The 19,632-nt window shown below is 42.2% G+C and overlaps 2 protein-coding genes across 14 annotated transcripts in view; one reads left to right on the top strand and one right to left on the bottom strand.

Annotated features, from left to right (window-relative positions):
* Pphln1 (periphilin 1) overlaps window positions 1-6,375 on the bottom strand; it is an 85,571-nt gene extending 79,196 nt beyond the window's left edge. For 3 of the 13 annotated variants that reach the window (XM_075960424.1, XM_075960426.1, XM_075960430.1), the window contains exon 1: window positions 6,307-6,361. Coding sequence is in view for 5 of the 13 variants with exons in the window: in XM_075960428.1 (XP_075816543.1) it covers window positions 5,476-5,515 (40 nt within the window). In the remaining 8 variants the exon portion in view is untranslated. The other 10 variants (XM_075960433.1, XM_075960434.1, XM_075960428.1 and 7 more) reach the window with 9 other exon arrangements.
* A 5-nt stretch (window positions 6,376-6,380) lies between these two features.
* Window positions 6,381-19,049, top strand: Zcrb1 (zinc finger CCHC-type and RNA binding motif containing 1). The gene is made up of 8 exons (XM_075960421.1): window positions 6,381-6,941; window positions 8,115-8,200; window positions 10,805-10,833; window positions 14,357-14,468; window positions 14,747-14,854; window positions 16,881-16,993; window positions 17,087-17,162; window positions 18,865-19,049. Exons 2-8 carry the CDS (start codon window positions 8,117-8,119, stop codon window positions 18,994-18,996), a joined length of 654 nt encoding a protein of 217 aa, XP_075816536.1. The 5' UTR covers window positions 6,381-6,941; window positions 8,115-8,116; the 3' UTR covers window positions 18,997-19,049.
* Window positions 19,050-19,632: the final 583 nt, after the last annotated feature.

Here is a 19,632-nt window from a genome sequence, read left to right as displayed (position 1 = left end):
AAAATGATACAATTCTTTTTCCATGTTATCCAAACTGCTTGTCCTGTAGGTTAGGAAACAGAGTAACTGCATTATAATCCAGACAGTTCCTTTCCCATCCTCAAGTTTTTTCTCTTACTTTTTTTTATTCTCCATTAGCTATTTTGATAGCCAGCCAGAGTTAATGAAAAGTCCCATTTAAATTCATATCTTGAATGAGCAGTAGGCATTTGTGTTGGCTCCAGACATCTCTGTAACTTCCTCAGCTCTTACCTAAATATTTTAATGCCACTCAACCAGATCCTGCAGCCCTGCTTTCTTTACAATACTAATCACCTCAAGTGTGGGATGATTTACATGCAATGTATGTAGCCATCTTAGTTAGGGTTACCATTGCATTGATGACTCCATAAGATCAGTTTGTTAGCAGGCTTGTAGAGTATTTCCTTAATTAATGATTCATGGTGGGGGTCACAACCCACTGTGTGTGGGACCACCGCTAAACTGGTAGTCATGGGTTCTATAAGAAAGCAGGCTGAGTAAGCCGTGGGGAGCAAGCCAGTGAGCGGCAACCCTCCACAACCTCTGCATCAGTTCCTGCCTCCAGATTCCTGCCTTGAGTTCCTGTTCTGATTTCCTTCAGTGATAACTACTGATATGGAAAAGTACGCCAAATAAACCCTTCCCTCCCCAAACTGCTTTGGTCACAGTATTTCGTCACAACTGTATCCCTAACTAAGACACGACCTCACTACTAGTATAAAAACAGAGGGTAGAGCCACTATGTTGTTTGGTAACTTCCTCAACAATCCACACAAAGAATGTGATCAGTAACCAGAATGAATTTACTCACGTTATAAAACCATCCCTCTCAATAAATGATTGGGCATCTCCCCTTCCATCCTAACTTCCTTCTAAAGAATGTTGCATACACCTCCAACTCAACACACCAACAGTTCTTCACTTTCTCAGAGACTCGTCTTACCTCCTGTCTTCCCCATTCTGATCAATGAAACCCAAAGGCTCAAATCAGAAACCTGAGTAATAAAACTCAACCTGTCACACCTAAACGTTTACTCCATCCAGTTATTTTGACAGCCTCAACAAGCACAAGTATCTAAACTTCCTATTCTGGTAACAAAGGATACACTGCAGCTTGACCTCTACCAAAGCACCTCTGAACTATCTAGTCTATGTTCAAGATACAGCCCAAACACCAGCCTTTCTTATACTCTCCCAAAGAGCTGAATTAGTCCTTCTCTGTGCACCTCAAAAGACCATACAGTACTATGAAACAGTCCCATATTCTATTCACTCTTCCTCTTCCTCCTCCCACTGCAAAAGCAATGACTATATGCCTATATTGTTTCTCTGCCTTAGCAGGGCGAAGGAACTTTTTGTCACTAATAAGTAGTTCATATGACATCCCAGGAGTCATTCTAGGGAACCCTAATACTAGAGTAGTTGGCACCTTAAATTATTCAAGAACTTCTTGTTAAGTTTTTATGATTATAGTCACACTTTTGTGGTGTCAATACCATTTCAAAGATGAGAAACTTAAATCCCACATCCTCAAGAGAATTTCAATCTTGCTGTACACTAGCGTTATCCAAGAGCTTTACAAAGCTAAACTATCCAGATCCTGTCTTTTCAAAGTCCCCAAAACCTAACTGCTTTCAAATCTTAAACTCATCTCAGGCTAAGATCAAAAGATTAAAGGGAAGTCGATAAGGGGCTGACCTGAAGCTAAAAATTGTGTAAGACTGCTTTTAGCAGAAAGTGTTTACAATTCAAAACAACTAAGCCAAAAACACTTTTAGAATATAATTAAAATGTTTGAAAAAGATTTCATTGATACCAGCTAAAATGGTCACAACAGCAAAATCCCAATTAGAATTCCATGTTGCTTGGCACTCAAGAGTATGTTAGGTGTGGATATGGTAAGGGACCCCTTTAATCTTTGCTCTGTGAGTTCTAGGCCAACCACGGCTACAAAGTAAGACCTAGCTTTTTAAAAATATATGCAAGGTAAGACAACTTTTAAGAAAGCTAAAATAAAATTTAAAAAAATTAATAATTAAACAGAATTTTGAATGACTCAAAAGAATAAATAGTGAATAATAGAATCCAAGGAAAGGCAAAGGCATTAGGAATGATTCTGAATGTGTCTGAGAAAGAACTGACAAAAGGAGACCATAAAGCAATGATAAACCTATCTGCTCCAGGACCTGACAAATTTTTATTTGCTCTCCTAAATGCAAGAATTGTGCAATAAGCTCTCAAGACATTTAAACCCTTTACCCACACTATCCTAGTGATGGAGATACAACCCCTCACTTTTACATTAAAAACTCTTAAAGCTCTCAAAAACTGAAATTCTAGAGTTGAGCCTGGAGTACCATCCCCAACCCTTCCCAACATTATCACAAGAGAAGTAGGTAAGCAGAGAAAACAGGTTCCAGGACATCAAACAATAAAGTAAAATTTAGACAAAACATTGAATAGAGGCTCTGAACCCTGGGAATAAGTGGAGGAAGGATGTTATTTCAAAAGGTTAATTTATCAGCATACAAAATGGATTAGAAAAGGAGGCAGGAGGCTAGAACAAAAAGACGATGCATTTTTTTTCATGATAAATTATATAGTTTAGGAATGGAAGGGACAGAAGTTTGAGATAGTTTCACTGTGTAGCCCTGGCTGGCTTGGGACTCAGGTAAATCCTAAAATTCCCACCACAGTTTAGCATCCTTCAAGCATTTCACTCTTACCAGCTTCACAAGACCAGGTGTAGTAGTGCATATCTGTAATCCAAAGACTACAAAAGCAGAGACACACATTTAAAGAGAGCTTTACCCATGTAGCCAGTTTAAAGCAGCCAGAGTTATATTTTAAAAAAAAAACAAAAAACTTGTTTTAAGAAACATGTAAACCTCAAAACTTCTTAATTGAAAATAGTGATGGTTACTGGGTGGGAGTCAAGAAGACTAGCAAAAGAAAAGGATAGAGAGAGGTTAATAAATGGGGACAATTATAGCTAAGTAGGGCATTAAGTCCTGGCATTTCATTGTTGTGGTATTTCACTTGTATTTAATAAAGCTTGCCTGGGGATCGGGAGAGTAAAACAGTCACACTGGCCAGCATTATAGACCAGCTAGCAACGACACACACCTTTAATCCCTGTAGCCACACTAATTGCCACAGAAACCGGGCAGTGCATAACTTTAAGCCCAGTAGTTCACGCCTATAAGCCCAGTCCTAGAGAGGATTATAAAACGGGAGGAGACAGCTCTCAAATACAGTCTCATTCTGAGATTCTTAGAGGCAGGATTGCTATTTTTGGACTGAGGTTAAGAGCCAGTGGATGGCTGCTTTGCTTTACAGATCTTCAGGTTGAACCCTAATTTCATTCCATTGTATATATAGTAGAGAGGTCATGGATAACAATAATAGTTAATATACTTCAAAAAGTCTATAAGAATTTGGAAAAACTTTACCATAAAGAAATGGTATTTGAGCTGGGCCGTGGTGGCGCACGCCTTTAATTACAGCACTTGGGAGGCAGAAGCAGGCGGATCTCTGTAAGTTCGAGACCAGCCTGGTCTACAAGAGCTAGTTCCAGGACAGGCTCCAAAACCACAGAGAAACCCTGTCTCGAGAAAACCAAAAAAAAAAGAAATGGTATTTGAAGAAAAATGTTTATCGTGACCCCAAATTAAGAAATACATTTATGTATTTAAACATTAATGATACCCCACTAATATATATCTTTCCTATGATGTCCTTCATCAGTTAAAAACAGAGTAGGGCCTGGAGAGATGGCTTAGCCATTCAGAGCACTAGTTGCTCTTGTGGAAGCTAGGGGTTTGGTTTCCAGCACCCACATGGTGGTTAATACAGTCTATAATCCCAGGCCACTATCCCATCAGTTTTGTTAAAATTTAAAATACTACACTGCCCTTGTCTATAGAAATATCACCCTGAATGCATCTGACCTAAAATACTACATTGTTATCTGTTTTATTCTGTAATGTAACTTTACATCCCTGAATTAAAATCTGTTATACCAAGATAATAAAACAGATCGAGTCAGTATCTACAATTAAGAGCCAAAGATTGCCGGGTGGTGGTGGTGCACAGCTTTAATCCCAGCACTTGGGAGGCAAGGCAGGTGGATCTCCGCACGTTTGAGGCCAGCCGGGTCTATACAGAGCAAGTGACAGGACAGGCTTCAAAGCTACAGAGAAATCGTCTCGAAAAACCAAAATAAATAAATAAATCTGTTATTCTCTAAAAATACATCATTAGTCCTCTCCAACACCTAAAAGAGATCCCAAATTAGTAATCGGTAGACAACATGTGACTTTTATCAGAAAAACACTTAAAAGCTGAGATTCAAACCACGTGTGGTGGTGCAGGCCTTTAATCCCAGACCGCAGGAGGCAGAAGCAGTTGGATCTACAGAGTGAGTTCCAGGACAGCCAGGGCTACACACAAAAAAATCCAGAAACCCTGGGGGCGGGGGCTGGCTGAGGTGTAGGGTTTGTAGTTGTTGAGGGTTTGTTGTTCTTGTTGTTAATAGCATTTGAACACCTTCAAACAATCGGGAGGCAGAAGCAGGCAGATCTCTGCTGAATTTGAGACCAGACACCCCCCAAATATACAAAAGAAAGGAATTAGAACTGTTTCTTGAACAAACTGGTTGACCAAGATCACACCTCACAAATCATCCATTTGTTATAGCTAAGTAGCAGGCAGCCAATTCTTGCCACTTACATATTCATTAACCCCTAAAACTATAGAAAGTTGCATTCCAAAGATAAGCAAGACAAACACAGCCTCCCTCACAGCTTACTATCAGTATAAAGACAAAAGATACAAACAATTAAGAAACAAACAAAACAATTAAGAAACAAACGACCCGCGTGGTAGGAGGGAACTTAAAGAACTCTACCTAACTCCAGGAAGTTAGGGAGGGGACTACTCAGAAATAGAGCACTGCTAAGCCTCAGAAAGGGCCGAAATCGGGAGGACCGAGGCAGAAGAGGCTCTCCAGTTCCAGGCCAGTTTGGGCCACACTGAGAGTCCCTGCTTAGAAGGAAAAAAAGATAAGAATGGGAATTATATTATTTGAACGAGGGCGAAGTGGGCTGAAAAGTCAGAGGACCCAAAAGGAAGCAACACATTGAAGAGAGGGTATAAAAAAAAAGATTTTAAGAAAACACAATCAATCAGGCATAGACGGAATAACAGCCAATCTTAGAACACAGGTGTTTGAAAACGAGTTCAATTTAAAGGCGAAAGCTACACCTAAGGTTGAAAATGAAAGACAATTTCAAAACAAGGCTTAAATATGTGAGTTTGGTAAGCGGACAAAATCGATTGCACAGAGCACAGTGTCTTCGGGGGGTGAACTGAGGAAGTGGCAATACCCCAAATCAAGGGAGAGGAAGCACAAAACAGCACTGAGGTGAAATAACGCATAGAAAGGGGGCTTACATCGTGGGCGATAACCAAGCACAACCGGGATGGGAAGCATGGTAGTTTTGGCTGGCCACAAGTTTGCCAGTGGTCCCTTGGTGGACGCCAAGGCATTAGTGCCTCTCAAAACTCTGCTGCGCCCTGGATGGATTGCACTTCGTCCCTCCGCTTCAGTCAGGATTGTGCAGGCTTCAGGACGGGGTCGGGGCTCCGGGCTGCTGACACGCAGGTTCCCAGGGGGTAGTTACAGGCCTGGTCTGGGTGTGCTGCTGGGTAGAAGTTAAGTATAAACTACCATGCATTATTTCCTGATTTCTCTGTAAAAATGAACGGCCTAGGATTCTTAAGGAATAATCAGTGTGTGCCCATTCCGTATTTACGGGAGGAGGGGAGAGAGAGCGGAAAGGAACCAAGAAGCTCGACATCTGTCCATGCCAGTACTCAAGAATGGGTCACTCTGTGAATCCAACTCTCCCCACGCTGGCTTTGTCTCCCCCGGCCACACTGAGATTCTCAACAGCAAATGGGCTATTTCTTGCACTTTTTCAGTCTCTCAAAGTGCCTCGTAAGGAGCCGGGTATGTCCAAAAATAAATACCACAGACTTCCTGACTGACCTCAGGCCACTCAAGTTACCTAGCTTCGTATCGTTTTTGCACATTAAACTGCCAACAAGAAGCCGAACCTGTGTCTCACACTCAAGATTTTGCTTTCCGCCCAAATCCACTGGGCCTCTCCAGGTTCCACCACGAGCGCAGAACGCACACCTCCGACGCGGCAGGAAACGCCCGCCCGGCAACCCTCCCGCCGCATGCGCCCCTCGCGCCTCTGGGGAGAGCGACTCGCTCACCTACGTTCCGCTGCTGCCGCAGAAACCCGCGAAGGCAGACGTCCGCTCTCCTCGAAGGAACTTCCGGCGCAAGCAGTGACGTCAGCGGGCGCGCCAAGCCCGGGCCCGCGTTCGCTGTGTCGGTGTTACGGGAGGGGCGCTGCTCGGTGCTTTCGGTGGGACCGGAGGGGCGCTGCTCGGCGCTTTCGGTGGGACCGGAGGGGCGCTGCTCGGCGCTTTCGGTGGGACCGGAGGGGCGCTGCTCGGTGCTTTCGGGGTGACCGGAGGGGCGTTGCTCCGCGCTCTCGTTGAATCCGGAGGGGCGCTGCTCGGTGCTTTCGGGGTGACCGGAGGGGCGCTGCTCCGCGCTCTCGTTGAATCCGGAGGGGCGCTGCTCGGTGCTTTCGGGGTGACCGGAGGGGCGCTGCTCCGCGCTCTCGTTGAATCCGGAGGGGCGCTGCTCCGCGCTCTCGTTGAATCCGGAGGGGTGCTGCTCCGCGCTCTCAGTTGATCCGGAGGGGCTTTGCTCGGCGCAATCGGTGGGACCGGGCAGGCGCTGCTCCGCGCTCTGGCCGTGGATGCTCGCCCCGCAGAGAGGAGCTGGGGGTGAGGCCGCCGCGGGCTCGCAGCCTCCACTCAGGGCCGCTGCACTGAAGGTAAGCAGCGACGCCGCGGCCCCACGACCCCTGTAGCCCCCCCGGCTCCCGCGACCCCCAGGGCCCCTAAAACCCCCGCGGCCTCCACGGCCCCGAACCCGGGGACGTTCAATCCACATCGCCTTTCTACCTGAGAAACTTGAGAAATGACCTGCAGATGTTGGCTACCTGAGGCTTTTTAAATATCCTACCCCACCCCCGTGCCGGGTCCGAAGCTCTCTTCCGGTTAATGGGACCATTATCATTCTTAGGGTAGTTACATTGTTATTCCAGGTACTTGTGAATCCTGCCGACACCTGCGCTTTTTAAATCAAAATGTTAAGTTCATTTAGGTTGAATGTAATTTCCCCTGGTTATTTGCAGGGTGGTAAGCCGGTGAATTGATTACTGAGCATTCTTATAAATATACAGGTTAATGTCCTTTCAAAACACGTAATTCATTTAATAAAATAAAGTCACTTTATAAATTGGTCAGGCACAAAATTTAAAAAGCTAAATAACTTTATCAAAATATGAAGCTAAATTTCCTACAGAAAAATCACTCGGGAGACAAATAAAAAGAAAATAAACAAGTATCCAAAGTTATCAAAAATGAGACTGGCGTGGTGGCCTGTGCTCGTAATCCAGGTATTTTACAGGTGCAGGAGGTTGAGGAGTTAAAAAAAGAAAAACATAAGAACAAATCAGGTAGTGGTGGCGCACGCCTTTAATCCCAGCACTCGGGAGGCAGAGGCAGGCGATTCTCTGAGTTCGAGGCCGATCTGGTCTACAAGAGCTTAGTTCCAGGACAGACTCCAGAGCTCTGCAGAGAAACCCTGTCGGGGTGGTTGCCGGGGTACCAAACCAAGAACAAAAAGGAGGGATTGGCAGGTATCTCTTTCGGAGGTGGGCGGGAAAATTATAGATAGCATGTACTTGGAACGCATCTTTTTGCTTTTACCCCCAAAAGACGGAAAAAATAGCGTTTTGGCTTCTCTCGCTCTTTAAACTGCAGTGCAGCAAACATCCGCTGCTTGAAAAGGATTATGGTAATTCACACCTCACCCCCACAGAACCTACTCTAATCTCTTTACTTGAATGGAGGCTGTGGTGTGCTGCCTTAATGAAATCAGTGATTGCCAGCGTTTGGTTGTATTTGGAATGAGACTCCTGATGGTTTGTTTTCCATTTTAGAAATGAGTGGTGGCTTGGCTCCAAGTAAGAGCACGGTTTATGTATCCAACTTGCCCTTCTCCCTGACGAACAATGATTTATACAGGGTAAGTTTTACTATCAGTATCTAACTAATGCATTTTCTCTTTAAGAGAAAAACTGAATCCAAAAAGAAAAAAGAAAAAAAATTTAGAAACCGGGCAGTGGTGGTGCACGCCTTTAATCCCAGCACTGGGGAGGTTCCAGTACAGGTACCAAAAACTACAGAGAAACCCTGTCTGGAAAATCAAAAAAAAAAGAGAGGGAGGGAGGGAAAGAGAGGAGAGAGGGGGGGGGGGACTGTAGCTTAAACAAATTACTGCTTTCTGGAAAGTTCTTGGTAGATATCTCCTGTAAATTTTCATAAGAAATAATTTAAAATTTTAACGTCTGTAGAGAATTTTTGATTTTTTTTTCCATTTGTTTTTTTGTTTTTTCAAGACAGGCTTTCTCTGTATAGCCCTGGCTGTCCTGGAACTCGATTTGTAGATCAGGCTGGCTTTTAACCTGCTTCTGTCTCCAAAGTGTTTGGATTAAAGGCATGCACCACTACTGATTTTATATAAAGAAAACAATATGTGCTTTATAATCAGCTAGATGATGATGCGTGCCTCTGATCCTGACAGTCTGAAAGCTGAGGCAAGAGATCGTGAGTTCAAGGCTAGCTGAAACTGTAGTATGCTATCTCAAACAAAAACCAGGCTGGACCACTTGCCTAGCGTAGTTACACATTCCTGTAATCCCAGCACAAGGGAAGCTGAGGCAGGAGGCCAGACTGGGCAATTTAGACCCTGTCTCACAAATGAGAACAGTAAAGAGGGATACCAAATTAGACTTGGAGGTGAAATCCTATACTGGGTGCTAAGAAATAACCGTAACTGGCGGCTAGCAGGAGTGTAAAGTATGGAAGAATATTCGCCCTGAATGCACAAAGCCCTGTGTGGGATCGATCCCTAGCACCACATAAACTGGGCATTGATTGACGATGGACCTATGATTTCCAGCTGAATATTGGAAAGTCCATGTCATCCTCAGCTACATGGGGACTTTGAGGCAAGCTTGGGATGCACAAGACCCCGTCACAAACAAACAAAAGGTGACTTTTGAATAAAACTGAAGCAGTAGGAAGTAGTTGTCCAGGTGTCTGGAGCACAATCATTTCCACAAGGAAGGGTAGGATAAGTAAACTTACTCTCCCCTTGCTATACAGGCCTGATTAAGGCAATCTCTCTAGCTTCGCTCTGAAATGAGAACCCATTAGAAAGTTGCAATTACACAGAAGCTGCTAGCCTTGGAATCTAATGTTGCTTATATTAAGACCCAGAACTCAGCATTTCATTACTAAACTGCATGTGATAAGTGTTATGCCCAGATCTGCAAAGTCCCCCAAAAGCCAACAAGGAGACCGAGTTCTGTGTGTAAAAGCAAAGAGCTTTTATTTTATACAAGCTTGCAAACTCAGTCTCTCCGTGTGTCCGACATATTGCAATAATTGGAGAGCCCCAAGCTCAGAGTTGGGTTTTTATAGTAGTAAAGGTGGGGGTGAGAGATTTCTAAGGCTCAGCACCCCTGATTGGCTGACATTTGTCTCGGGGTGTCCTGGTAAGTGTGCTGGCAGGTGATCCTATCTACAAAGGTTGGAACTTTAGGCATTTCCTTTGGATGGTCTGTTCTTGGGTGGTGCTCAGGTAATCTTAGTTTTCCTGCAACCAGGTATTGCTTCAGGGTAAACTACTGAGACTCAGACCTCCATTAAGGTTATCAATGGCTGAGTTCTACTCTGGCAGGTGATAATGGTTGGAAGTAAAGAACTTCCTTTGGGTGGTCTGTTTCTATTTAGCTTATCATGGCTGGCTCCACAATAAGATCTAGATGCCTTTTCTTAGGAATATTATTTCTAAGCATTAAATAACGTCAGAATATTAATGATGGTGAAACTATAGAAATGGGAAAGTTTGTTAGGATGTATGGAGAAGTACAGGGGACGAAAGCCCCACTGTTATACTAATGATGGGACAAGGACTGCACCTATAGAAATAAAAAGATCCTTGTTTTTTGTTATCTTTGCCAACAAGATCTTGCTCTGTAGCCTGGGCTTGCCTCAAACTCATGGTCTTCTTTCTTCCATCTTCTGAATACTAGGATTTTAGACATTTATAACACTCCTGGCTGAAGATGCTTTTTTTTATTATAGGAAGCTTTTGGTTATGTATTTAATCAGAGCTCTGTCTGTCTTTAAACATTGATTGTTTAAGTCATTGGTACTGTGATATTCCGCAGTACAGGTTGAGCTGGAGCTCTGCTGGGGTTGATAGTCCCATAGATCGGGAATTCAGCTGCTACCTAGTGTGTATGCCATAGATCTAGACATGTCGATGGTTTTTTCTCTCCGTCCACTCCCTAGGGGGAGTTTAGGAACTTGAAGCAGATTACCTTTAACTCCAGTAACTATATTATTCTAGTAACTTAGAAAATTTTTTTTTTGGTTTGTTGATTCAGGGTATTGCTGTGTTGCCCAAGGTGGCCCCTAAGTCATGATCTACCTGTTACATAGACTGAAGGCTGAAATTTTTCATAAAATATGGTGAAGAATCTGGTTAGTGTATACAATCAGAATATTTAATTTTGGTAATATTTTAAATTATAAATTATTCTGTGATCTTTTGTTTCAGATATTTTCCAAGTATGGAAAAGTTGTGAAGTAAGTAGTTATGTTACAAGATACTTGATTAAATAAAAATACTACTGTTAACATTTTTATGTAAAGTTCAGTTATTTTTCCATGTACATAAACACCTGTCAGTTTTCATATCATAAGTGACTATGTATTATAAATAAGTAATAGTTTAAGAGCATCGTCTTAATATTGCTGAGAACCGATTTCAGGGCCTCAGACTTAATAAGAGCACTCCTAAACTGAGCTCCGTGAAGGTTTCAGAGCTTGTTCTTGATCAGTTGGAAATGTCAAGGGGGGGGATTACACTGTAGTAACACTGACTCAGTACTCAAGGTGGTGTCAAGCCACTGTGAAAATGGTGTCAGATATTTCTACAGCCAAACCTTTGAACTGGCTGTAGACATGCCTCCCACCCCATGAGTTAATCCCTGAAACATTCTTAACCTCTGTTGACCCCCAAACTACCTAGAGACCAGTACTGAGCACAGTCAGAGTTCCTAAGAAGTGTTGTGATTTCAAGCCCTTTTGTAGTTTTAAAGCCGCAACTACAGCGCTATTTTATAAATCCTTGGAGCACATCTTCAAGACTACTTGAATCTGTTTTACTGGATACCAATCCTCATTAGCTCCAAGTAAATATAATTCCCTCTGTAGACCAGTTTGATGTTATTCTCAGCCAATAGAGGAATGAGAGCAAATTGAGATAGTTAGACTTAAATCTGTAACTACACCATGGAAGAAACCTGGAACAAAATGGTCCCAAGGAAAGGCTGTTCATCCTTGAGAGAGCATTTGGGAGTTAAATCGGTTATGTTTGGTGTATGTAAGGACTGGATGTGTAAGAAGAATGTGATGGGATGGCCTCCGTGTTTCAGGATAGTGTCTGCTTCACGGTGTACGCTAGAATAAGCCCCTCACACCTATCCCATGTCTGAAAACAGTAGTACTCTACCTCGTTCTGCATGCTGGGAACTCAGAGGTCATTACAGATTTGCTTGTTTTGTTTTGAAGTCCTTGCTATGATATTTTTTTTCCTGTTACCAAAGAAGAGATCTATAAGTGTGGCCCCTATTATAACTGATTTACAGTGTCTCTATTACTAAACTTTCCTTTCCCTGGGGATACATTTTTTTTTCTATAGTGTTCATTACCCAAGCCTGGATATAACAGTGGCTGAGTATCCAAATGAACAACCATGTAGGTGTACCCTTTTAGGAAACATGTATGTGTTTTTGTTCCAACGTAATGAGTAAAATAAACAGGTTACAATGGTAGCATTAAAAGACTTTACATTAGGGCTGGAGAGATGGCTCAGTGGTTAAGAGCATTGCCTGCTCTTCCAAAGGTCCTGAGTTCAATTCCCAGCAACCACATGGTGGCTCACAACCATCTGTAAAGAGGTCTGGCGCCCTCTTCTGGCCTTCAGGCATACACACAGAATATTGTATACATAATAAATAAATAAATATTTTTTTTAAAAAAAGACTTTACATTAGCCGGGCAGTGGTGGCGCACGCCTTTAATCCCAGCACTCGGGAGGCAGAGGCAGGCGGATCTCTGGGAGTTCGAGGCCAGCCTGGTCTACAAGAGCTAGTTCCGGGACAGGCACCAAAGCTACAGAGAAACTCTGTTTCAAAAAAACAAAAAAAAGACTTTACATTAAAGTAGATGAGTCGAGGCATTGTCTATATTAAATAGATAAATGAAGGAGAACCTAATTAGTAGAAAGGAGAAGTGATTTCCATAGTATATATTAGGACAGAAACAGAATCTTAAACCCTGTAAATAAGGCAGATTTCAATAAGCAAGGACTGAGAGGTAGAAGCAAGGAAGAATAAGGTATCCAGTAAAACTAGTATGCCCTCCCTTTTGTTCTTGTGCGCACACCCTGACATATGCACATAGAGAAGACAGGAGGACCTGAGGGTGTCCTGGATCTACCACTCTTGACTTCCCTCTCTCAGCTCAGGGCCTCTCACTAAACCTGAGCTTAACTGCTTTTGCTGGGCTTGCCAGTGAGCTCCTAGGATATACCAGTTTCTGCTCACCAAGACTGCCATGCCCAGCCTTTATGTATAGAGTGCTGGGAATTCACTAGCAAAGCACTGTTACCTCTTTAAAAAAGATTCCTTTATCCACATGTACCTGTCATTGGTATTTCCACTTGCTCTGTAGTGTGCACTCCCTTGACTGCGAATATATACATGTATGTGTACACATTGTTTTTATACATTTTGCAGAATATTTGTACACTGTGTGAAATGTGTTGCTGTAGTTGGTGCAATAAAAAGCTAAGCGGCTAATATCTACAAAAGAGGTATAGGTGGGACTTAACAGGCAGAGAGAGAACTCTGGGCAGAAAGGTGGGGTTGCCGGCCAGAGGTGGAGAAGAAAAAGGAGGTATAATATGGAAGGGAGGTAGTGTCATGTGGCAGAATGTAGATTAATATAAATGGGTTAATTTAAGCTATGAGAGCTAGTGGAGACAAGCCTAAGCTTAAAGTCCAAGCTTTCATAATTAATAATAAGTCTCCATGTTGTTATTTGTGAGCTGGTGGCCAACAAAAAAGTTTGCCACAGTCTCAGGCTGGAGAAAAGGCTCAGCTATCGGGGACACTGAGTGCTCTTCCAGAGTACCCAAGTTTGATTCCCAGCACCCGCTTGGTAACTAACAATTGGCTGTAATTCCAGTTCCCAGGGCACCTGACACTCAGGCAATACACATACATAGAACACAGACATACATGAAGGCAAAATACCCATGCACATAAAATAAAAATCTCAAATGAATAAACAAAAGGATAGGGTCTCACTACATACCTCACTATATACAAGCCTTCAGCTTGGTAAAGTCTTCCTGCCCTAGCATCTGAGTGTTGGCACTCTAAGCATGTGTCATCATGGCATTTTTAAGCATTGTTCTTCTAAATTACACTAAATGGCACGCGGTTGGCAACCCCTACAGCCTGGGGCACTGAGGAAGAGCTAAGGACCACTAAGCTGGAAATTGTTTGAAATGAAGACACTTGGATCTAAAACTTAAGAAAAATAGTAAATCATTTTGCTCTCTGTATACAAGAGAATGCCTCTGCTTGTGTTTTTGGTTTTGCAAGGGGAAGAGGATAGGCATTTTGATATATGGTTGATAATGATGTAGCAGTTGCATCAGCCTGTCTGTCAACTAGACCCTTCAAGCTTTGATAGCTCCCAATTCTAGCTGTGCTCTTCTGTATTGTCAGTGTCGTTTTCTCATTTCCATTCTCCTTGATCCCTCAGGACTTTGAGGAGCTGGATGGTTTAAATCATTTTTCTTTAGACAGGATCTCCTAGCCTAGGCTGGCCTAAAGCTCTCTAGCGAAGAATGACCCTGAACTCTCTGCCACGTGTTAGAATAACAAGCCTCTACCACTAATCATGATTTTTTTTTTAATTTCTCTTTTCAAATGTTTTATTATTTAACCTGATTAAAAAAAAATCATCTTGAGTTTCCTGAGTAGTTACAAGCTTTTGTCTTATTTTTTTTTTAACTGGTTCTTTGTGCTTTAAGGGTTACTATAATGAAAGACAAAGACACGAGGAAGAGTAAAGGTGTTGCATTTATTTTGTTTTTGGATAAAGATTCTGCCTTAAACTGCACCAGAGCAATAAATAACAAACAGGTAAGCCATTCTTTTCATCAAGGTTGTAACCCAAAAGTGTCTGTGTTCATCTAAAGCAAGAGCAGTGGGGCTGCAGGAGATCATAAAGTCTGATTACTATCTGTAATTCAGGAGAAACAATGTCAGCATTGTATTGGGTTATCAAAACATTGGAAGACTGAAGGGGAAATTATGGCATAGAATCTATCACATTTATTAAACAAGAATTGAGGAAACAGTATCTGATAACGAAGTCTTGGTGAACTACATCCTCTGTATTTACATTTTCTCTGATTTAGTTATTTGGTAGAGTAATAAAGGCAAGCATTGCTATTGATAATGGAAGAGCAGCTGAGTTCATCCGACGGCGAAACTACTTTGATAAATCTAAGTGTTATGAGTGTGGGGTAAGTAAACCTAAAATTCGGTAACTCTTCTGTAGTATAAAGTGGTCTTTATATTAGTCTTTTAGTGGTGCCTGCGGTGGATGGAGGACACAGGACTCCCAAAATCCTGCCTGATATATCACTTATTCCCTTTAGTCTCTAAACTTGGTGCTAAGCTAGTAACTTGCAGCAAAAGCCCTCTTACCCTGCTGTGTTATCTCCCCAGCCTCACCACGATTTCATTTTTGTTGAGATTATTTTCAGTTGGTTTGAAATAGGTCTAATGTAGCACAGTCTGGCTCACACTCCCCCATGCAGTAGGTGATGATCGTGAATTTAAGATGCTGGCATTACAAGTATGTCCCACCACTTCTAGTTTATGAGTTACTAAGGCATTCTGCATGCCACACAAACACTCTTCTGTTTGAGCTGAATCCCAAACTCCTCACCAAAATTTCTGCTTGGCTAAACCCAGATTATGAAAGCAACTTGTCTTGGAGAGTGTAAATTGTTGTAATTTTTAAAAAAAGCAGGGTGTGAGAGAAAGACACCATGCGACAGAGCTCAGGTGGAGGGATTTTTTTATTGGGAGAAAGTGAATGGGAAAAGGGGGCAGGAGAAAGGGGAGACCAGCCTCTGGAGACAAGAACAGTAGGAGAGAAGAGACAGACAGGCAGAGAAGCAGGAAGAAAAGGGAACGTAGTGAATGTGCACAGGAGGTGCTCTTAGTGGCTGCAGCTGAGACTGTATCCTGTCAGGACCTCAAGGGCAGGCCAGTACAGATGCCTGAATACCAACATAAACTCATCTTTGTAAACATCACTGAAATGACTCCGTGGGTAAAGGTGTTTGCCATGCATGCCTAATGACCTGAGTTCAATCCTAGGAACCCACATAAAGGTGGAAGAGAACCTAATCCACAAAGTTGTCCTCTGACCTCCACACTCATACTGTGGCAAATGCATGTCCACACGCATAATAATATATAAAACTTAATAGTATCTAAAGTCCCACTTGGGGTGGGACTATAGGCGGAGATGAGTGGGAGAGAAATTGCCTGGCGTGCTGAAAGATATGGGTTCAATCCTCAGTATCACAAAGCAAAAAGAATAAAAATACCTAGGGTAGATAATATAAAATAATTTTACCAGTTTCTGAATCTTCGAGGTTGTTTTCTAAAAATACAGGTGGCATATACCTTTAATCCCAGCATTCGGGAGATAGAGGCAGGAGAGAATCTCTGTAAATTCAAGGTCAGCCTGGTCTACGGACTGAGTTCCACATCAGCCAGAGCTACACAGACAAATCCTGTTGCAAAAGCCAAAAAAAAGCTAATTTTTTAGTTTTCTTAATGTCTTGAAAGATTTTAAGCAACTAATAATTTCTGTTAATTGGATATTGCATGTGTTTGATTGTTGTTGCCACAAGTGTTTAAGTAATTTAGTTAGTTAAGTAGTTTAGTAAGCTAATGTATAGATTGTAGCTCAGAGCTCCTATGTTTTACAATGCAGTATTCTATCTCCTTATAATAATCCAACTCAGCAAAATAGGATGATAATGCAAGCCACGTATGTAAGAAAAAGGAACGAGTGTGGTGCTGGGACTCAACCCCTGCTCTGTGCCCGCCATGCAGGTCCTCTGCCCCGGACCTGTATCCCCAGCCTTCACTTGTCCTTAAAGCTGAATATTCAACATCTTACAAGTTAATAGAAATAATTTTATCCCCATTTATCAGGCTAATGTAAAACTTTTAGAGTTGATGATCCATTTAAATTTAGAATTCTTTTGTGTGGCGAAAGTTGAGATTTAAAATTTTGAGGAAAGAATACTTCTTTGCTCCCTAGTTTATCACTGCAGATGCTAGTCCTTAGAGTAGCCCACACTCTGCCTCTTCTATTGGGAAGGACCATGTCTGGTCCTGTGTTCCCACAATGAGAATATGGTTTCTCCTAGATTCTAGCCTCTCATTCACAGGGCCAGGGCAGGTTCCTGTCAATAACAGCAGCTGTCATCTTTATTCTTTTTCTCTTTCTTTTTTTAACAAAAGGAAAGTGGACACTTAAGTTATGCCTGTCCTAAAAACATGCTTGGAGAACGTGAGCCTCCCAAGAAGAAAGAAAAGAAGAAGAAGAAGAAAGTTCCTGAACCAGAAGAGGAGGTGTATGTATAGTAGGCTCACTAAGATGCTGTGTGGTTTTGCCTTTTTACTGTTAGCTGACTGCAGCTGAATTTTTTTTTCCTTTGCTGACCTAGTGAGGAAGTTGAAGTGAGTGAAGAAGAAGGGGAAGATCCGGCTCTGGACAGTCTCAGTCAGGCCATAGCGTTTCAGGTACTGGTGTTCTCAAGGGATCAGGGTGCTTGGGGACCTAGCTCAGTGATGGACCATTGCTGGGCAGGGCAGAGGAAGGAAGTGGTGTGACAGTGTGTTGTGTCCCGGTTGATTTGTTTTAACTGAGCAAAAAAGCTACAGCCTTTAATCCTGCCTGCATTGAGGCTGAGGTAAAGAACCATGTGAGCCTAGGAATTCAAGACCTGCCAGAAGAAGTTTTGTCTCAAAGAAAGGGGGCAGTATAGTAGGTATTCACAGGGCCGTGTCTGTGAACTCAACACTTAGCAGTGTAGAACAGGAAAATGGGTTTAAACCTAGCCTGGACTACAGAGTGAAACCCTGTCTCAAAAACTGAAAAATAAAGCCGGGCGATGGTGGCTCACGCCTTTAATCCCAGCACTCGGGAGGCAGAGGCAGGCGGATCTCTGTGAGTTCGAGACCAGCCTGGTCTACAGAGCTAGTTCCAGGACAGGCTCTAAAACCACAGAGAAACCCTGTCTCGAAAAACCAAAAAAAAAAAAAAGAAAAAAGAAACCTGAAAAATAAAATTTATCAAGTATAAATAAGACAAGGCACTGTGGTGTAATTCATGTTAAAGTTTATGTTTATATTCTTTTATCACTGTGTTGATCATCATGTAATCTATGTTTTCCTTTCACTGTGTAAATTTAAGGTAACATTATTCTTAGGTCTTTATCTGAATGAAAAGTTCTCTTTCATTCTTTCTAGGCTGTAAGATCCCATAATATAATAACATACTTTTAGTATATTATTTTAGTCTATACTTTTAGTATATTATTAATCTGTCTTAATTACAAAATTAGGTGGTGGAAATATTGGATCAGCTCAGTGGTTCTCAACCTTCCTAATGGTGCAGCCCTTTAATACAGGTCCTCATGTGGTTACCCCCATCATAAAATTATTTCATCACTACTTCATAGCTATAATTTTACTACAGTTATGAATTATAATGTAAATATCTGATATGCGGACAGGATTTGATATATGACCTCCGAAGGGGTCACAACCCACAGGTTGAGAACCAATGGATTAGCTGGGTGTGTTAGCACATCTGTAATCCCAACACATATGAAGTAGAGATAGGATCAGGAGTTCAAGACCAGCCTGGGTAAAATTATTGTTTAAATTAAAACAACAGTTAGATTAAAAATGTCTTTAGCTTATCTAGAAAGAATCTTTAGAAGTTGCCTAGGATCGAGCTAATCATATTTCATACTTGTATTCTCACCTGAGAAGGTTGAGGTAGAAGATCATGAGTTCACACCAGCCTGAACTACCTAACAAGTTCCAGGCCAACATAAGCTACATAGTGAAACCCTGTGTCGAAACAAACTGAAAAACAAAAATGGCTAGGGCGTTGGTTGCTACCTAGCACGGCATAATCATGGGCTGGGGTTGCAGCCCCAGCATTATGGAAGTAGAGGCAGAAGGCTCAGAAGTTCAAAGTCATCCTTCCATCGTAAGGAGTTCAACACATCTTGGGAGTAGTGGCCAGGGGTGGGGGGTGGGACTGGGGAATTTCCCTAGGATAATTTTTGAGTAGGACCATGATTGGGATTTGTCGATATGACCTAGGAGGGTGGAAATTGTTTGTGTTCTGGTCTTCTCGTGGTAATTCCTTTGGATTAACATGATGTGCCATACATAACGGGTTTTGTCTGCTTTCTGAATCATATTACAGCAAGCCAAGATTGAAGAGGAGCAAAACAGATGGAGAGCCAGTCCAGGGGGTCCCTCAGCCTCCGATGACTCCAGACGACCAAGGATAAAGAAAAGCACATATTTCAGTGATGAAGAAGAACTTAGTGATTAAAATTGTATTTATTTTGTAAATATTATTCAAATAAAATCTTACTGTACAAAATGCTGTTGTGGTCTAGAGTGCTTTTATTATTTGAGTATGTAAGAACACTTAAATCCAAATAGTTATTTACTATAATATTTTAAAATAATTTTGAAATACTATGTTTCTAGCTTGCCTTAGCACAGTACAAATGTTAAATCTGAAAATCCACTGTCTAAAGTGTTCTAAACTCTGAGCACCAACATGATTCCCGAGGAATGTGAAACTATTTCACGAACAGTACATAAGTCCCTTTCCTGATAGAACAAAATGAGATAGTAAATTAGCTCTGACAGACTTGACTGTGGTCTGAGATCTGCTCCCTACAAGTCAGCACTCATTACCTATCTCTTCATGGGTCTGTCTTTGCCCGACTGTAAAAGGACAGGGGGGTGTTTGTTTTTTTTCTCTCTCCCAGCCATCCATCTCCACATTATTTTTACTAGATTTCTGTTAAACGTTTACTGAATTTGAAGCAGAAAGGATTATGAGTAAAGCACAGCGCCGGCTGTATGGTGCTACACCTGTAGCGCCCGAGCCGCTACAGGTCGTTATGTGATCCGGGATCTGGGCCTGGAGACTTAAAAATACACACACACAGAGAGA

The sequence above is a fragment of the Microtus pennsylvanicus genome, chromosome 2, assembly GCF_037038515.1.
Source record: "Microtus pennsylvanicus isolate mMicPen1 chromosome 2, mMicPen1.hap1, whole genome shotgun sequence".
Lineage (NCBI taxonomy): Eukaryota > Metazoa > Chordata > Mammalia > Rodentia > Cricetidae > Microtus > Microtus pennsylvanicus.
This window is presented reverse-complemented; position numbering and strand designations above follow the sequence as displayed.